This window comes from Pelodiscus sinensis, chromosome 7 (assembly GCF_049634645.1).
Source record: "Pelodiscus sinensis isolate JC-2024 chromosome 7, ASM4963464v1, whole genome shotgun sequence".
In the NCBI taxonomy this organism is placed as follows: Eukaryota; Metazoa; Chordata; order Testudines; family Trionychidae; genus Pelodiscus; species Pelodiscus sinensis.
In genome coordinates, this window is record NC_134717.1 from 40,048,188 (window position 1) to 40,064,446 (window position 16,259).

The following is a 16,259-nucleotide window of genomic DNA, read 5'->3' on the forward strand; positions in this document are numbered from 1 at the left end:
TAGTAAGTTCGAACTAGGCTTAGTCCTCGTGGAATGAGGTTTACCTAGTTCGAACTAAGCGCTCCGCTAGTTCGAATTAAGTTCAAACTAGCGGAGCGCTAGTGTAGCGCCTATCAAAGTTAATTCGAACTAACGTCCGTTAGTTCGAATTAACTTTGTAGTGTAGACATACCCTGACTGTGTAGCTGATTTGTATTGAAGACTTCCACTGATGGGACTGCAGGACTTCCATGCATGAAAATATTGTAAGCTGATAGTCTAGACAGTATTGGTCATTTCTAACTTTTTTTGTCAGGTGTTCAAAAAACTATTTTTATCAACATCAGCAAGACAGTAGTGTTAAGATTACTAATTCCTAGATGTTTGCATCTAGGAAATTAAAGAGAAACATTAATAAATTAAGGTTGAAATGTCCTTAGTGAAAGTTAAAATCATTCTGAAGCCTTTCCCCCCCCCTTCTGTTCTTCTGCTTTTTATGCAGATCAGTCCATCATGGATGTTTTAAAGCATAAGTGTTTTCTAGAAGAATTACTATTTTGGACAATAAAATATGAATTTCCACAAAAGATGGTAACTTTCTTACTCAACATGCTACCTGATCAAGATTATAAGGTATTTGTGTCTCCTCCTTCCCCCAAAACAGTTTATTTTACTCACTTTGACCTGTATTGCATCTTGCATGAGTGCATATGTGGTTGATATACATAACAATTAATGTAACAAACCCTGAGTTCTTTTATTATTTGAGGGTTTGTTAATATGCCCAGAGCTGTACAATACATGGAAGGAGATATGGGTAAAACAGGTTGACTGAATAATTCAGTCTGAAATTTCCTTCAGAAAACAGAGTATTGTGTTTATTTTGTTGTTTTGGCTATTTCCTTTTAACTCATAAGTTATAAGATCTAGGTCTCTTGACGGGCAGATGCCTACAAGCCTTCACAGTTTTATTTTGTGTTGTGGAGCAAGTGTCATACTGACAAACTGTTTCTCCAGCCATACCCCCTCTGCCCTTACCTCCAAGTTTCCTTAGACATCAGAGATTTAGGCTGAGGAAGAGATATCTGCTCCTGAGATTTTGTTACTATTCACATACTCATTACAACTAGCTCAGTTAAAGGTCCAATGCATATAATTCTTGTCGCACAAGCATGTGTTAATGTGATATTTTTTCTATGATAAAAAATAGCTTGACTGCTTTATGTAGTTTTTAATTGGATTTCCTCAATTCTCTGCTGCTAATTTAAAATCTCTTGGAAAGTGTCAGGCAACCTTAACTATAGGCATTTTTATCTATGCTGTCAATAACAAAGAAAGGAATACATAATAATTCATATCTCATCTGTTATAAGAAATAACTTGGTTCAGCATTTTTATTGCAAAAGAATGTCTGCTGCTGTTGAGACCTGCTAATTTAATAAGTATTAATGATAGTTTTTGGAAGCAGAACATTATGCTATATTTCTAGAGCACGTGAAGTGTCAGGTATGACTGGTCAAGCTTTTTTTTATCAAACTTATTTTTTGGCAGAAAATTGAGGTTTTGACTTAATTATTTTTTTGCACAAAAGAGGAAACCTTCCGCAGTGAGGAAACTACCATTTTACTAGTTCTAATACTTTACAAAATATAAACTATACAGCTCCTGTCCCAAGGAGTTTAGGATTCATACTAGACATTGTGTAATGAATTACAAGTGAAGGGAAAGGAAGGGCTAAGATTGCAAAGCTATTCTGTGAAGTTGTATACTACATATTAGTTCAGTCATAGAATTGTACCAGTTTTTCCTTTTTTTAATGTTAAAAGAATGTTTATAAGACGCAGTCCTACCTCAAGAATTTAGAAATTATTGGAGAAAGGAAGAATTACCCACCTTTTACAGTTGACGCACAGAGAGAAGTCTCTGATATATTTAGTAATTGAAACCAGATCTCTTGTATCTGTCAGAGTGGTTTAACACTGGAATAAATTGCCTAGGGAGGTTGTAGAATCTCCATTATCAGAGATATTTAAGAGTAGGTTGGATAGACATCTAGCAGGTATGATGATTGAGATGGTGCTTGGTCCTGCCATGAGGGCCATGGACTGGACTTGACGACCTCTTGAGGTCCCGTCCAGTACAGTATTCTATGATTTTAGTCTAATATCTTAACCACAAGATCATCAATTAGTTCAGTTTCTTATTGCTGCACAGTTCTACAAGAAATAAAGTTCTGAAACGGAAATAAGCTCTGTAGAGCATAGATTAGGGTTGGGCAAAAGGGCAATGCAATGGGGGGAGGGGGGGGAGATGGTATTCAGTGTTGTTGTAGCTGCGTCAGTCCCAGGATATTAGCAAGACAAAGTAAGTGAGATAATGTTTTTTATTGGATCAGTTTCTCTTGTCTCTAGAACAGTGGTTCTCAAACTGTTCCGTGGACCCGCTTTGCGAAAGCTGCTAGGTGGGCCATACCACTTGGTTTATTTAAAGGTTTTGTAGTCATGGAGCCTTGGCGCTTTTGTTGGCTCGGGTTCACCATTTCCAGCCAAGAGGAGCTGTGTGAAGCAGCAGTCTGCAGCCACACTGCTTCCCACATATCCCTTTGGCTTGAAATGTGAACTAGAGTCTGTGGGATCTGTGAGGCTCTGTGGTCATGAGCCTTAAACAAAGTGACATGGCCCTGCTAGTGATTTTCCCGAAGCGGACCAATGGACCAGTTTGAGAATCACTGCTCTAGAAGTTATTACCTCTCCCACTTTGTCTCTCTAATAAGGCTAGATTCTCTTTTTCTATTCTTGCAAAAATAGTCTCATCTACTCTAATTTATGTTCTGGTTTGAATGGTATCTGTAGGCCATCCTCCAACCAGGGATAGTGAAAGCACAGTGTACTCCAAACATATCCACCACTCTGGGCTAACTTTATTCTTGGAAGTTTTTTTGAGTTGTTTATGGCCTAGGGAAGTTAAGGACTAGACTAGTCGACTATCCAATAAGTAAATACAGGCAGTCCCCGGGTTACGTACAAGATAGGGACTGAAGATTTGTTCTTAAGTTGAATTTGTATGTAAGTCGGAACTGGTACATACTGTAGGGGAAACTCTAGCCAAACATTTCTCCAGAGCTCAGTTTTATTCTCCCACACCTCACTTCCCTCAGTCCTTTGTTCTCAAGCTGAGGTGTCTGCTGAGAAAAGCCTCTCCGCGTCTCCCTGGTCTGCTGGGGCGGGCGCTAGCTTCGCGTCTCCCTGGTCTGCTGGGGGGAAGCAGCTAGTGCGGGGTTGCCTCACCCTGTTTGTAAGTAGGGATCCGATGTAAGTCGGATCCATGTAACCCGGGGACTGCCTGTACTTATCAGATAGTTGACAGGATAGTCAGCTAGTCGCTTCCCCTGCCCTCCCCCTTGTTGCCACTATCCTATAGAGGCAGCAAGGGAGCGAAGAGGGGGGTATTTCCGTGCAGTGCTGCTGCTTTGAGCCCAGGGTCAATCCCCAGGTGATCCCAGGCTCTGTGTGGGCACTGCTCCTTTGAAATGCCAAGGCAATGTTTCCAAGGGGCAGCGCTGCCCTATTGAGTAATCATATGGTTGATGCAAAATTCATCGACTATTCATTTAGTGAATTACTCGATACTTAACATCCTTATTATGGCCCCTTTGAGTCACAGTATTGTGGAGAATCTGTTCTGATAAAAGTAGTGAAGTGCAGTGCTCTTATTAAAAATGGGCCATGTATTTCAGAATGTAGACAGACATTGATAAAGCAAAGTAGTGATGTTTGTATTCTCGGATCAAGGAGGCTACAGTTGGCTTAAAGGTAGCTTTAAAATGCTACTTTATATTCCAGAAAGTTAGAACATGTTCATAGAACAGGTTTTAGACTAGACATGAGATTTTTAGTTGTGAGCTGAACATTTTCTGTCATCACTAAAACAGCTTGCATTATCTCATCTCTTCAGACTAAGCAAATCCATATGGTGGTAGTTCAGAACAGCAATAACACTAGAGTTTAAAATTTGAAATAAATAAAAAACTGGCTAAATGACAAAAGCATAAATGTCAGTTTATAGCATGATGAAATGTTATAACATGACGTGGTGCCCCAAGGAACTGTACTATGAAGGCTATTGTTTCAATATACTAATTACTGATTTGGAAGAAAACAATCTGAGTGATATGGGAAACCTTTGTAGATGATAGAATTATTTAGGACAATCAAACCTAGAATATAAGAATGGCCATACTAGGTTAGACCAAAAGTATTCTGTCTTTTGACAATGGCCACAGCCAGGTGCTTCAGAGAGTTTGAACAGAACAGATAATCAAGTGGTCCATCCCATGTCATCTGTTGTCATCGTGGTTAATAGCTGTTGATGGACCTATCCTTCTTGAGTTTATGTAGATTTTTTTAAACTCTGTTGTAGTCTTGGTCTTCACAGCGTCCTCTGGCATTAGAGAAGGCACTAGAAGGAATCCAGAGACCTAGCAAAGATACTTGGGAAAGGTATTTGGGAAGCCATGAGAACAAATGAAATTCTATGTTGGCAAATTATCTGAACTGCTCAGATACACTGCAGCTCCATCTTAACTAAAAACATCTGAGAGAACAGTACTTAAAAAGTAAAGCATGATGTTAGAATGTAAAAATAGTAATGCAGGTTGAACCTCTCTAGTCCAGCACCCTCGGGACCTGTCTGATGCTGAATCAAGGGAGGTCAATATTGTCTAACAGCATTACCCAACATTTCTACTGTTTACTGGTCTCTTAGAAGTCATTTGGGGTAAATTAGATCTAAATAACAGCACAGAACACTGAGAGCCAGGACTGTTTTCTATAAACAAACTTTATGGCATCCCGGGTAACTTGGCCTCATCCATGGTATGTGGCTATCTGGCTAACTATAATCATGCCAGGCCACGGATGTTGCCAGACCAGAGAGTGCTGGACCAGAGACATTCAACCTGTATAATAATAGTGAATAATTGTCTTGAAATTTTAACTTTCAACCTGAATACTTTTGTTCATTTCTGGTCATCCTATCTGGAAAAGGTTCTAGAAGAAAAAATTGGGAACTTGTGTCAGGGGAAAAAATTAGTGACAGACTACCTCATGAGAAAAAGTTGAAAACATTAGGCTTGTTTTTTAGTTTAGAGAGATAACCAATAGAAGACATTATAGACATACAGTATATAAAATGATTAATGGCAAAGAGAAGATAAATTGGAAGCTCCTGTTTATCCTTTTCATAATACAAGAACAAGGGGATCTCTAATGAAAAAGATGGGCACATTAAAACTGGTAAGAATGACTTTTTAAACAATATTTAATTGGTTTGTGAAACCCATTGCTAGAAGATATTGATAGCAAGAGGTTAGTAGGATTAGATTTGTCCCTTCTGTAACTGAACAATTATGCTACAATTAAGGATTCAGTCATAAGAACTGAGATATATAAATAAAGCTATTTAATAGATAATGAGAACACATGGAATTATATAAAATGTAGGTTGGGAAGGACAGGCTATTTCTTTGTGAAATTTCTTGAATCTTCCACTGAAGCAGTCTATGGATAAGATGGAGCCCTGATTTTGGTCGGTTACAGAAAAACATCAGATTTATCATAATACTGATTGTATGTTTGAGAGTATTTTTTAAAATAAGACAATGTAATTATTGTAATTCTGAATGTTTTTATTTTTAAATTTGCAGATTGCCTTTACTAAAACTTTTGTTCAGCATTATGCTTTTATTATGAAAACACTGAAGAAAAGCCACGAATCGGACACCATGTCTAATAGAATTGTGCATATCAGTGTTCAGTTATTTAGCAATGAAGAACTAGCACGTCAAGTGACAGAAGAATGTCAACTGTTGGATATTATGGTCACTGTCCTGTTATATATGATGGAAAGTTGCCTTATTAAAAGTGAGCTGCAAGGTAAGTTGAATTCATGTCTTCATTAATATAAGACAAGAGAGTTGTAGTAAGTGTTTAATCTTTTGTTTTTGAGTTTAGCCCCTAACTTTTCAAAACTGAGTAGGTTGTAGCCACACATACTGGGAGTTAGAAGCCATAAGATTTTTGCAAAATATAAGAATAGTTTTATTTAGTATGGCACAAGGATTTTATACTTTTTTCTCCCCCTACAGCATAGGGTGACATAAAACAGCAGAGTGTTTCACCTCATTTCGTAAAGTGTGTGCTTTGGAATGAAGGGCACACCATATAAAAGATTTTATTTATCAAACATTTTTCAAAATTTTTCATAAAACATCTCTTGTTTTTTAAATTATTCTTATTTTCCTCCCTGAGAGGAGTGTCTTTTTCAATGCATGATAGTATTAATTCAGAATATGATTAATCTCTTCAACAACCCTACTGTTTAGCCACTTTGCACTCTGATAGAGTGAAGACCTGAATGTAATGTACTGCATTGAAGATAAATCCATTATAGAGGATCCAGAGTCTACTTTTTCCTTGCCCGAAATAAATCACTTGAAAAGATTTGAATAACAATGTTATCCTCTGAACTGATCATATATGCTAATATGTTTTAGTCTCTCCATTGCCAATTCAAAGGTCAAGTGACTTTGCTAGACCAAAGATGCACTGGCAGAACTTTTCATTGCTTTATCAAAAACTAGTTATTGTTTAAACATATCTAGGACTCTGTATCATGGTGGTCATTATAGACGAAGCATGTATAAACTAGGGATGTAATAATGTAGTCGATTCACCGATTAACTGATAAGCAAAAGCTTATAGATTAATGCTATAGACTACATACATTTCCCCCTCTCCACCCTTGCTAGTAACTTTTTTAGCAGGCTGGCCAGCAGCCCGGCTCAGTCCTAGCTTGTGATGAGTCTGGAACCTACCCCTGTTGTGGCTCTGCGTTTAAAGTGCATTAAGAGCCGGGCAGGCAGACATCCCAGCTCAGTTCTGGCTAGCACCTGGTCCAGGAGCTCAGACCCCCGCCCTAGACAAGGGCTGCTGTCACTGCATGCTGCTGCCTCTTTATCAGAGGCAACAGCACAGGGCGACAGGCAGCCAGACAGTCTGTGAGGAGATTTGGTTTTTCAACTGGCTTCCCTTGCAGACCAGCTCCTGCCTGGTGCCACATGCTGCTACTTCTGGTACAGAGGCAGTTGCACAGAGTGGCAGGGGGCTCCTTGGGAGTGAGGTGCACTGGCTGCTGGCCCCACCCTCAGGGACTATAGAATAGTCGACTAACTGATAAGAATTCATGAGGTTACTTGACTATTCAGTTAACCGATATTTAACATCCCTAGTAAACATGTAAACATGCTGCCCGAGTGTGTGCTGTGCCTACTGACAGGCAAGGCTATGGTAGCTTTAAGCCACCTTTTGCGCCTTCCTGCTTTTGGGTTGCACTGATTGAGAGCCTGTATGAGTCGTAGGAAGTTCTTCTGGATTATGGCACCTTCCTGGTTTCCCCTGTGGGGGACAATGCTATCTGGAATCTTCACAATGCTATAAGACAAGGCTACTCAACTTTGGAAGACCCAGGGACCACAATGATACTTACAGCACATACTGAGGGCCACAACTTAAGTGTGGTTGCATATACATGTAAATATATATGCAAATAGCTTCTTTCACACTGATGGGCATGAATGCAAAGATTCAGGCAAGACTACACAACACACAGGCCCCATTTAAGTCAGTTCTGCTGATATTAATAAAGTGCAACATTTACCTTATTTCTACCCATATGACAACATGTTTAATGAGCAGTGACGGTCCAGGAATTTAACTACTTAAACGGATATCAACAGAAGACCATAGTACTGACTACTTTTTTGTTTTGGCTCCCACTTGCAGGCCGTGTGTTGAGCCCCGCACAAACCCAGACCGCACCGCAGGCCACAAACAAATGGGCCATGGGTCGCATGCGGCCTGTGTGTTGAGTAGCCTTGCTATAATATGTACCCAACCCCATATACCTCCTATTCCAAGGCTTGCAAGGGGTCCATTTTCTGTTGTGCTTGTGCAAGGCTGCACTAAACACTTTTACTGCTCCTTTACACAGCTGTATCCCTTTTACTGGTTGTAAAGGAGCTGGAAGGGGTGATAAGGATCTCACCTGATGTTTTGTGTCTGCTGTGGAAAGCAGCTATATGTTCTTAGGGAATCGCCATTTAGAATCTCCACAGAGCTGCTTTCCCTACTTTTAAAGAAGTGCCATATTTGCACCAAACAGGTTTAGTTAGATGGGGTAATGATGGTGTTAATTGGTACAATAATCTTCTCCCATGTACAGTGACAACTATCTAAGCTTCTACTTAAAAGAAATATTGATTGTTTTTGTTGGTCTTGCACTAAGCATACTTGTTTAACATTTTTTAACAATTATTATTATTAAGTAATCTGGTAGTTGTCTCTCTGAATTGCTTTAATATGCTTTTTCTTAAAAAGAAAAAAGAGAGAGAGAGAGAGACTTGGGGGCCAAACAGGTAATTCCTGAGTGCCTGAAGCTGCCTTGCATATGAGTGTTTAAAGAGGGAAAAAAAGAAAACAGAAATTTGCACATTCATTTGTATTTGAATGATACCGAAACATTTAAAAATGTATCTCTAACAATCTTTTTTGCACATGTAACTTGAGGATTCATTGTTTGCCTTTTTAATAAATCAAGGACTCTCTTAATTCCCTGTAACTGATATTTTAATTACTTTATTTTTTATAATTTGAGATATAAAGTGTTTTGCATCCCCCCATTTTATACCTTTGCCTACTGCACTTTGATATAGAAAGGCAGATTTACATTTCAGTAACACACAGTTGTGCATATTATTGCTCACTGTTATACCGGTGGCTGTGAATTGATATTTAGACAATTGTTGATTACTGAAGTACTATAGACAGTGAAGTCCAGTACATTAAAATTTGGTTAATTGGTGGTAGAGATTGTCAATTTCTTCCTTATGACTGGGAAGATTGACAATTTCAAGTAAGGAAGTTGTTGTATGACCGGCACTCAAAATGATCTATTTCTGGTCAATATTTCATTTTTGCTTGTGGAATTTAAAACTATTGAGAAGGTGTAGTAGGCATCACCATATGAGAGAGACACTTTTGTCTCCTTGACAGCGGGGAGGCTGCTGAACAGCGTGCTCTCTGCTGCTTCTAGTATTTCAGAGAAAAGAGACAGGAAGCAGTGGGGAAGTAGTGTTCTGTACTGGCTCTCTGTAGCAAAAGGGCTGATTCACATACTACAATGTAAAATTGTTAGATGTGGCTCAAGGAACTCTTTCAGTTTATAATACAGTACAAATTTTCCTAACAAAGTTGTTCTTGAGGGCTACAGATTGGACACCTCTATCAAATATTGATTTAAAAAGATAGTTGGGCTAGAGTATGCATAACTTTCTCTTAAAAAATTAAAAAAAATAATGTAGTGGGCACTAATTAAGCTGTATCTGTAAAAACAAAAAGGAGTCCTGTGGCAACTTAAACTAGCAGATATATTTGGACATAAAGTTTCGTGGGTAAAAACCAGTTTGTCAGATGCATAGAGCCATCTGATGAAGTGGATTATACCCATGAAAGCTTATGCCCAAATAAATCTGTTAATCGTTAAGGTGCCACAGGATTCCTAATTTTTTGTAGAGGGTATAGTTACAAAAGACACAGTGAATGACATTGGTGGTTGTTTGACTGTATGTCAGCAGGCATCCTATTCTAAGTGTACCATATGCCCATAAGACTGGAATCTTTGCATTTCTGTGTCCCTTAGGCTGTTCATGCACTGCGAGTCCTCATCATTGTCCCCCACCCAAAGGGTATACAGGGTAGAATGACTGCAGAACAGGGTGTCTATTCACTAACCTTTAGTGTTGCGATGGGCAACATAAGCTAGTGAGTGGGTCACATGAGTGGCCCTCCTTCATGTCAGAAGTCAGCAATATTTTCATAACCAAGACTGTCTCCCAGTATAGGGTAGTTTGCTAACCGTGCTTGCATACCTAGAACTGCTGATTGAACTGTACCTAGAAGTGCTGACTGAACTGTCACAGCACTTTGATTGGATGCAGAGGGAATGCTCGGCTCTCAGTCAGCATTATGTGCAATCAGCATGCAGCTCACTTCATGTGACCTTTCTTTACATGCATGTCATTTTAGCAATGATGCCAGTAGTGGGGGAAAAACCTACTTGGATGGAAACCAGCAGAATTTGGCATGTGAGACATTTTGTTTACTGTTGCACAAGCCACACACAGAACCCCAGGGAACCACAGGTTGTTCACCGCTGCTTTAGTGGATTATTCTTCTCTTTTGGTTAGTTAGGTAGGCATAATTCTCAACAAACTTTCCCTTTTTATTTTACCTCCTCCCCCCCGATCTTAAAAGATTTTTTTAAGTCTGTTTTTTTTTTTTAAATGGAAAATCCGGAGATGCTGTACTGAAATTAAATCTTGGACAATCAATTAAAGGAACTTCAGATCTTGAAGAACAGGACTTGATTTCTAAGATAAGACTGGTCATGTTTAAGTCCTAGTTAGCCAATGCCCTTGTTAACCAGCACACAACACTTAATGCTGGTACTGGCAAAATATCTATGGCACTTTCTGTCAAGGGATCATATGACCACATTATTTCCAGCTTCTTCTGCAGCAACAAATATCACAACTGCCTCCTTATCAAAGCCAGGGAGATACAAAAGTTCCCATTTCTTATGAGGAGATGCTTAATCTCTTTCCACCTAGGAATTGAGCTCTATGGATATTAAAATGCGGGTTTATTTGGGTAAACATGTAACCGCTGAAATTTCCAGTGGTTACATGTTTACACTCTGTGGGAGCTGGTGTGTATGGGGAATCTGCTTCAAAGCTGTCTCCCAGTGAGCACTGGTTTCTGCCTGCTCTCTTTTCCCCCTGCGCTGCTGCATTTGAAACAGGGGCAACAGTGTGGGAGGAGGATGCCTTGCATGTAACCGTGAAGGTTAACGGATGAGCCTGGGCTTATCGGTTAACCGTTTAACCGTGTACACTGTCACATCTGTGATGCTAGTTCAACTTCTATCTCTATTCTGAAGGTATACAAGATATCTTCAGTGCCTACATCTGACAGTGCTATCAGTCACAAACTGCTGGCTCCAATGCTGGCATTGACACTACCAATTGACACACTAATGGTACTGTCCAGTCTAATGTTAGAGGAGATAGCCACACTTCTGGCACCAGTGGCACTGTGCTCAGCATTGACATGAATCTCTGACCTCATGATACTGAGGTCACCTCAAAAATCAGTATGCTTTTTGGAGGCAGTCTACTTCTTTTTCTCTCTGGGACACACCTCTCCAACATACAGAGGAATCTTCTTGCCAGTCACACAGATCAGGAGAAAGTTTCTCTGTACAAACCAAGGACACTCCATATCTCTGACTGTTCGATCTCAGGAATGACAGTGGGCTACCTTACCTGACCAAAACCAACATTACCTAGTCTGCCTTGGCCTTGGTGGACACCGTGGAGACTTCCATCTTGAGTTTCCTGGAGCCTTACTCCCCCCTATTATTAAAAAAAAAAGTGCAGAAAGTCATGCTCCCATTCCTTATCAATTGCCAGATCTCTATTCGAAGACAGGGAGCAGCAAGTACAGCTGACAGAGAAGGAAATGGTATGCCTTGAGCTTCCTGAACTACAACTTTCATAATCCCTGATGAGACATTTTCCTTGGCTCCCATACCTGCTTGGAGTCTTTCAGAAGATGTTCTCTCATTTAGATGAGACCCCTGAAATGAAGAAAAACGTTACAAGCTGTTTGACATATTGCATTCCTCCTCTTTTGCCAGATTAGCATTGCCAGTTAATGAGGACATTTTGGAACCAGCTAAAATTCTATGGCAGATGCCAGCCACATTGGAGGGGGTTAACATTTAGAGGCAAAGAGGTTTGAGCAATCTTATACATATGCAACATTGGATTAATTAGTGGTCTCTGTACCTCATGAGAGAGACAAACTGTCCAAGAACATTCCTAGGGAGACAGGCACAAGGAAATTAGCTTTCTTTAGAAGGAAGGATTATTTGTCAGAATCACTCCAGCTATAAGTAGGTAACTGTCAAGCTTTGTTTGTAAAATTCAGTAACCTGCCCTAGAATTATCTCCCTTCCTGGCCAAACTCCTTGAGTACTGAAGCCATTATTGCTGAAGGACAGCCAGTGGCAAAGACCACTTTTACAGACAGCCATGGATGTATTGGACATGGCAACTGGATCCCTGGCAGTTGAGGTAACTGTGCTCTGAACATCATGGTTTCAGGCTTCTTTCATCCCTAAGGAGGTTGAGAATTCAGTTGAGGGCTTACCCATTAAGTGTGCAGATCTACTCACTATATGTATCAACAATGCACTGCACGCCCTAAAAGGACATCAGATACTTGGATAACTAGGCATTTAGACTTCTGCCCCACTCACAGGCCCTTTAAATATCAAGGGAAAGGGAGACTAGATAGAAGATACTGAGCTACTCACAACAATAGTTTTCTGAGTAGTCATCCAGGAAGGAGCTTAGGTACTTTTGTATCAGATTTTCATCTTCTTAGTCACTAACCAGACTATACTTTATTCCAGAGAGCAGGTTTGATTTGAGGATTAGATCAGGCAAGAGCTATGCCCAGGCCTCCTTCCTGAGATGCTGATTGGCTTTCTTTTACCAGACTTGAACGGAATAACAGACAGATGTGTGCTGGAAGTTGTCTCATGGATATTCCAATTCCAGTCCATGGCTTTCTACCCATGCCCCTTCACTGTCCATCTTCAGAGATCCTTCTTGTAATCAACTAAAAGAAGTGGCTACTCTGCTTTTCCTAGGAGCCACAGAGGAGTTACCTCTGAAATTCAGGGAAAGAGGCTTCTTCTCCTGATATTTTGTTATTCCAAAGTATAAAAGGGTCTGCATCTTATTCTGAAAAGACTGCATAAATGTATACACATCTTAAATCCAGCACACATCATTCCTTCTTTTCAGGCATAAGATTGGTTTGTGGCTGTTGACCCCTTTCACCCAAGGATGACTTAATGCCAACTGGCAGAGGGCAAAGGAATCCTTGGGTCTGATCCCTATATTATAATTTCTCAAAGGAGGTAAGGTCTCTAATGAAAATTTGTCTCACTGATTACCATAATCATTATGAAATGTGTATACAGATAATAAGTCAGGATTTCTCCCTTCCTTCCATTCCATTCCATTCCATTCCATTCATGCTTTTAAGGTTTGTGAGTTGGGGCTGGTCACCAACAGGTGATAAATAAACTTTGTTAGGTGGGAGATGTTTATCTGGCTCTATGTAAATTAAATATTATATACTTCACAGTGAATGCCTATTTACAGGCTGAGCGAAATGCTAATCAAGAGATTGCAAAGTCTCCAGGGGAGATTGACAACAGAAAAGACAAGCAGCAGAGGGTACCCTTTTTTCAAGTGAAGTCAACAGATTGTTGGAATTATGTCTGGGGGTGCAAAGGTACATCCAGGTATACTTTACCTAAGGGTAAGCTATCAGGAAGCTTGTCTTATAAACAGAGGATCAGAGCTGGTCTGGTTGTTTAATGCTTGGGGAGAAACTGGGATAAGGACAGGTGGTGGTATGGTGCCATACAACTAGAGCCCTGCATATCTGCGGATACCCACTTTATATTCGCAGGAATCTGCATCTGTGGATATGGCTGTGGGTACCTGCGGCTCATTTTTGAGGATACAGATGTGGACCCAAATTTTGTATCCGCACAGGGCTCTACTCACAACCCTGAGAAGCATCCCAACCATCAATATGCATGTTTGCATATAGTGATCCATCTGGCTCATAGGAAGAACTTGCAATTCCTAGTAGAACCTAATCATGGTCAATACAACATGCTACAACTCGTTCTCTTAATAGCACCAATATTTTTTCACTAAGTACCTAGTTGTAATGTCAGCACTCCTGAAGAGATGCAGCATTCATGTTGAGCCATATATAGACATTTGCTACTAGTCAAATGAATGTGTCATACCTCTTCTCCAAACCTTAAAGCTTTATTGCCTTAGAGTGCAAACTACTTTCTCTTCATGCTGTAGAAAGTGGAGCTAATTAGAACATTTCTGACTAAAAGAAATTTTACCAGAATGGGGGGTGGGTGGGTGTCTTTTCCTTTTGCGCATGCCTGGTGATCATGGTACTCACCCTGCACCTGGGATTTAGAGTGATCAGGCATGAAAAACTCTCCTCTAAATCAGGCACATTTGGAACTTTAACTGGATTTCCCATGGCTGAGATCAGCATGTACATGTGTTCTGTCTCAGGTTTTGTTCTAACAAAGGACATTATGTCACAACTGTGTTCATGAAAATGTTCCACTGTAAAATGAAAACAAACTTTGAGAATTGCTGTAAAGTGGGCTTATCCTCTAGCCAGGTCTGCTAGAAACATCCCTGTGTCTCAAATCTGAAAGACAGCTACTTAGAGCAATGCCTGACTTTTGACTCCTTTGGGATTTTGTGGTAAAAAAAATTAAATTGTGCACAGTATTTTAAAATTCTGCAATTTTTATTTGTCAAATAAATGTGGAGGTTCCAGAATGTCAGTGGGAAGTGCAAGCCACTGGTTGCACAGAGATGGAAGATCACTGTGCAGCTGCATCCTCCACCCCCATAGGATGTGAACTTCACTGTGTGGGTGGACACAGTGCAAGGCCTGGACCTGACCCAGAAACACCCAAGGGCCCTGCCCCTCTGTGTGGGCAGACAAGCTCAGCAAGGCAGGATCCAAGTGTGGAAGGGTCATAGTGTAGAGGGATCCAGGTGTGGGCTGAGAAGGTTCTGTGTGGACCAATCTGGGTTGGGCAATTTGATTTGGGTACAAGGCGAATCTGGATGTACAGGGGCTTGTTGGTGGTGCAGTTCTGGTAATGGGACTCTGTAGGGGGAGTCTAGGTGAAGGTGGTTGGGGCTCAGCAAGGGGACTAGATATTGGAGTGAATGGCTATTGGCAGGGATAACTGGGTTGGGGGGGTCCAGATGCTGGGTGAGTGGGGCATAGTGGGGTGGGAATCTAGGTGTAGGTGGCTCATTGGGCAGATGGGGGTGCAGTTTCCTATACAGGCAGTCCCCGGGTTACGTACAAGATAGGGACTGTAGGTTTGTTCTTAAGTTGAATCTGTATGTAAGTCGGAACTGGCGTCCAGATTCAGCCGCTGCTGAAACTGACCACCAGTTCTGACTTACATACAGATTCAACTTAAGAACCCCAAGCGTCCCCAAGTCAGCTGCTGCTGAAACTGATCAGAGGCTGATTCCAGGAAGCCTGGGGCAGAGCAACTCTGCCTCGGGCTTCCTGTAGTCAGCGCTGGTCAGTTTCAGCAGCGGCTGACTTGGGGACGCCTGGGGCAGAGCAGCTGGGGTGCTCCTCGCTCCTTGGCGCTACTGGACCAACCCAGCAGCACCCCAGCTGCTCTGCCCCAGGCATCCTGATTCAGCCACTGCTGAAACTGACCAGCAGCGGCTGAATCAGGACCTGGGGCAGAGCAGCTGGGGTGCTGCCGGGTTGGTCCAGTAGTGCCCAGAACGGCGCTGCAGGACCAATCGGCAGCGCCCCAGCTGCTCTGCCCCAGGGTCCACAACAAAAGCCTGGTCTGCTTCGGGGGGGAGGGCACACTAGCTGCGCCCCCCCCCCCCCCCCCAGTAGACCAGGGACACAGGGAGCAGAGCCGCAGCGGCAGCGGGGTGCCGCGCCTCTGAGGCTTTGCTCTGGCAAAGCCTCAGAAGCGCGGGAACCCGCCGCTGCTGCGGCTTCAGTCCCGGTGTCCCTGGTCTGCTGGAGACGGTCTCCAGCAGACCAGGGGCACCGGGAGCAGCTTACGAACGGGGCTTTCTCGCCCCGGAGCTCGCAGGTAGCAATCTGCCACCTCGACCTCCGGGGCGAGAAAGCCCCGTTCGTAAGTGCGGATCCGACATAAGTCAGATCCGCGTAAGTCGGGGACTGCCTGTACAGGGATCCGTTCTCATGCAGCTGAAGAGTGATGGAGACAGAGAATTTGCAGAGCCTTCTTCAGCTGGGCGAGAAATATGTGGCTGGATCTGACCTAGCCCCAGATTCTGTGCAGGGAAGAAGTCATCCTGTCCTTCCCAACCCAGTTGGCCTGAACAGCTAAGCTTGTTGTCAGGCAGGTGTTTCCCAGTTCCACCTTCTGCCCCACAGTGAGTTATTTCTCTGCTTGTTGCCCTGGGCACCTATAACATACTGCCGAGATGGGTCAGATGACTGCTTTTGTGACTTCCA

At 41.8% G+C, this 16,259-nt stretch overlaps 1 protein-coding gene across 5 annotated transcripts in view; it reads left to right on the top strand.

Moving 5' to 3' along the window:
* UBR3 (ubiquitin protein ligase E3 component n-recognin 3) overlaps positions 1–16,259 on the top strand; it is a 242,138-nt gene that overhangs the window by 52,751 nt on the left and 173,128 nt on the right. For all 5 annotated transcript variants that reach the window (XM_075933593.1, XM_075933589.1, XM_075933590.1 and 2 more), the window contains exons 7-8: positions 482–612; positions 5,684–5,912. In XM_075933593.1, the coding sequence (XP_075789708.1) occupies positions 482–612; positions 5,684–5,912 (360 nt within the window). The remainder of the gene's footprint in view (positions 1–481; positions 613–5,683; positions 5,913–16,259) is intronic.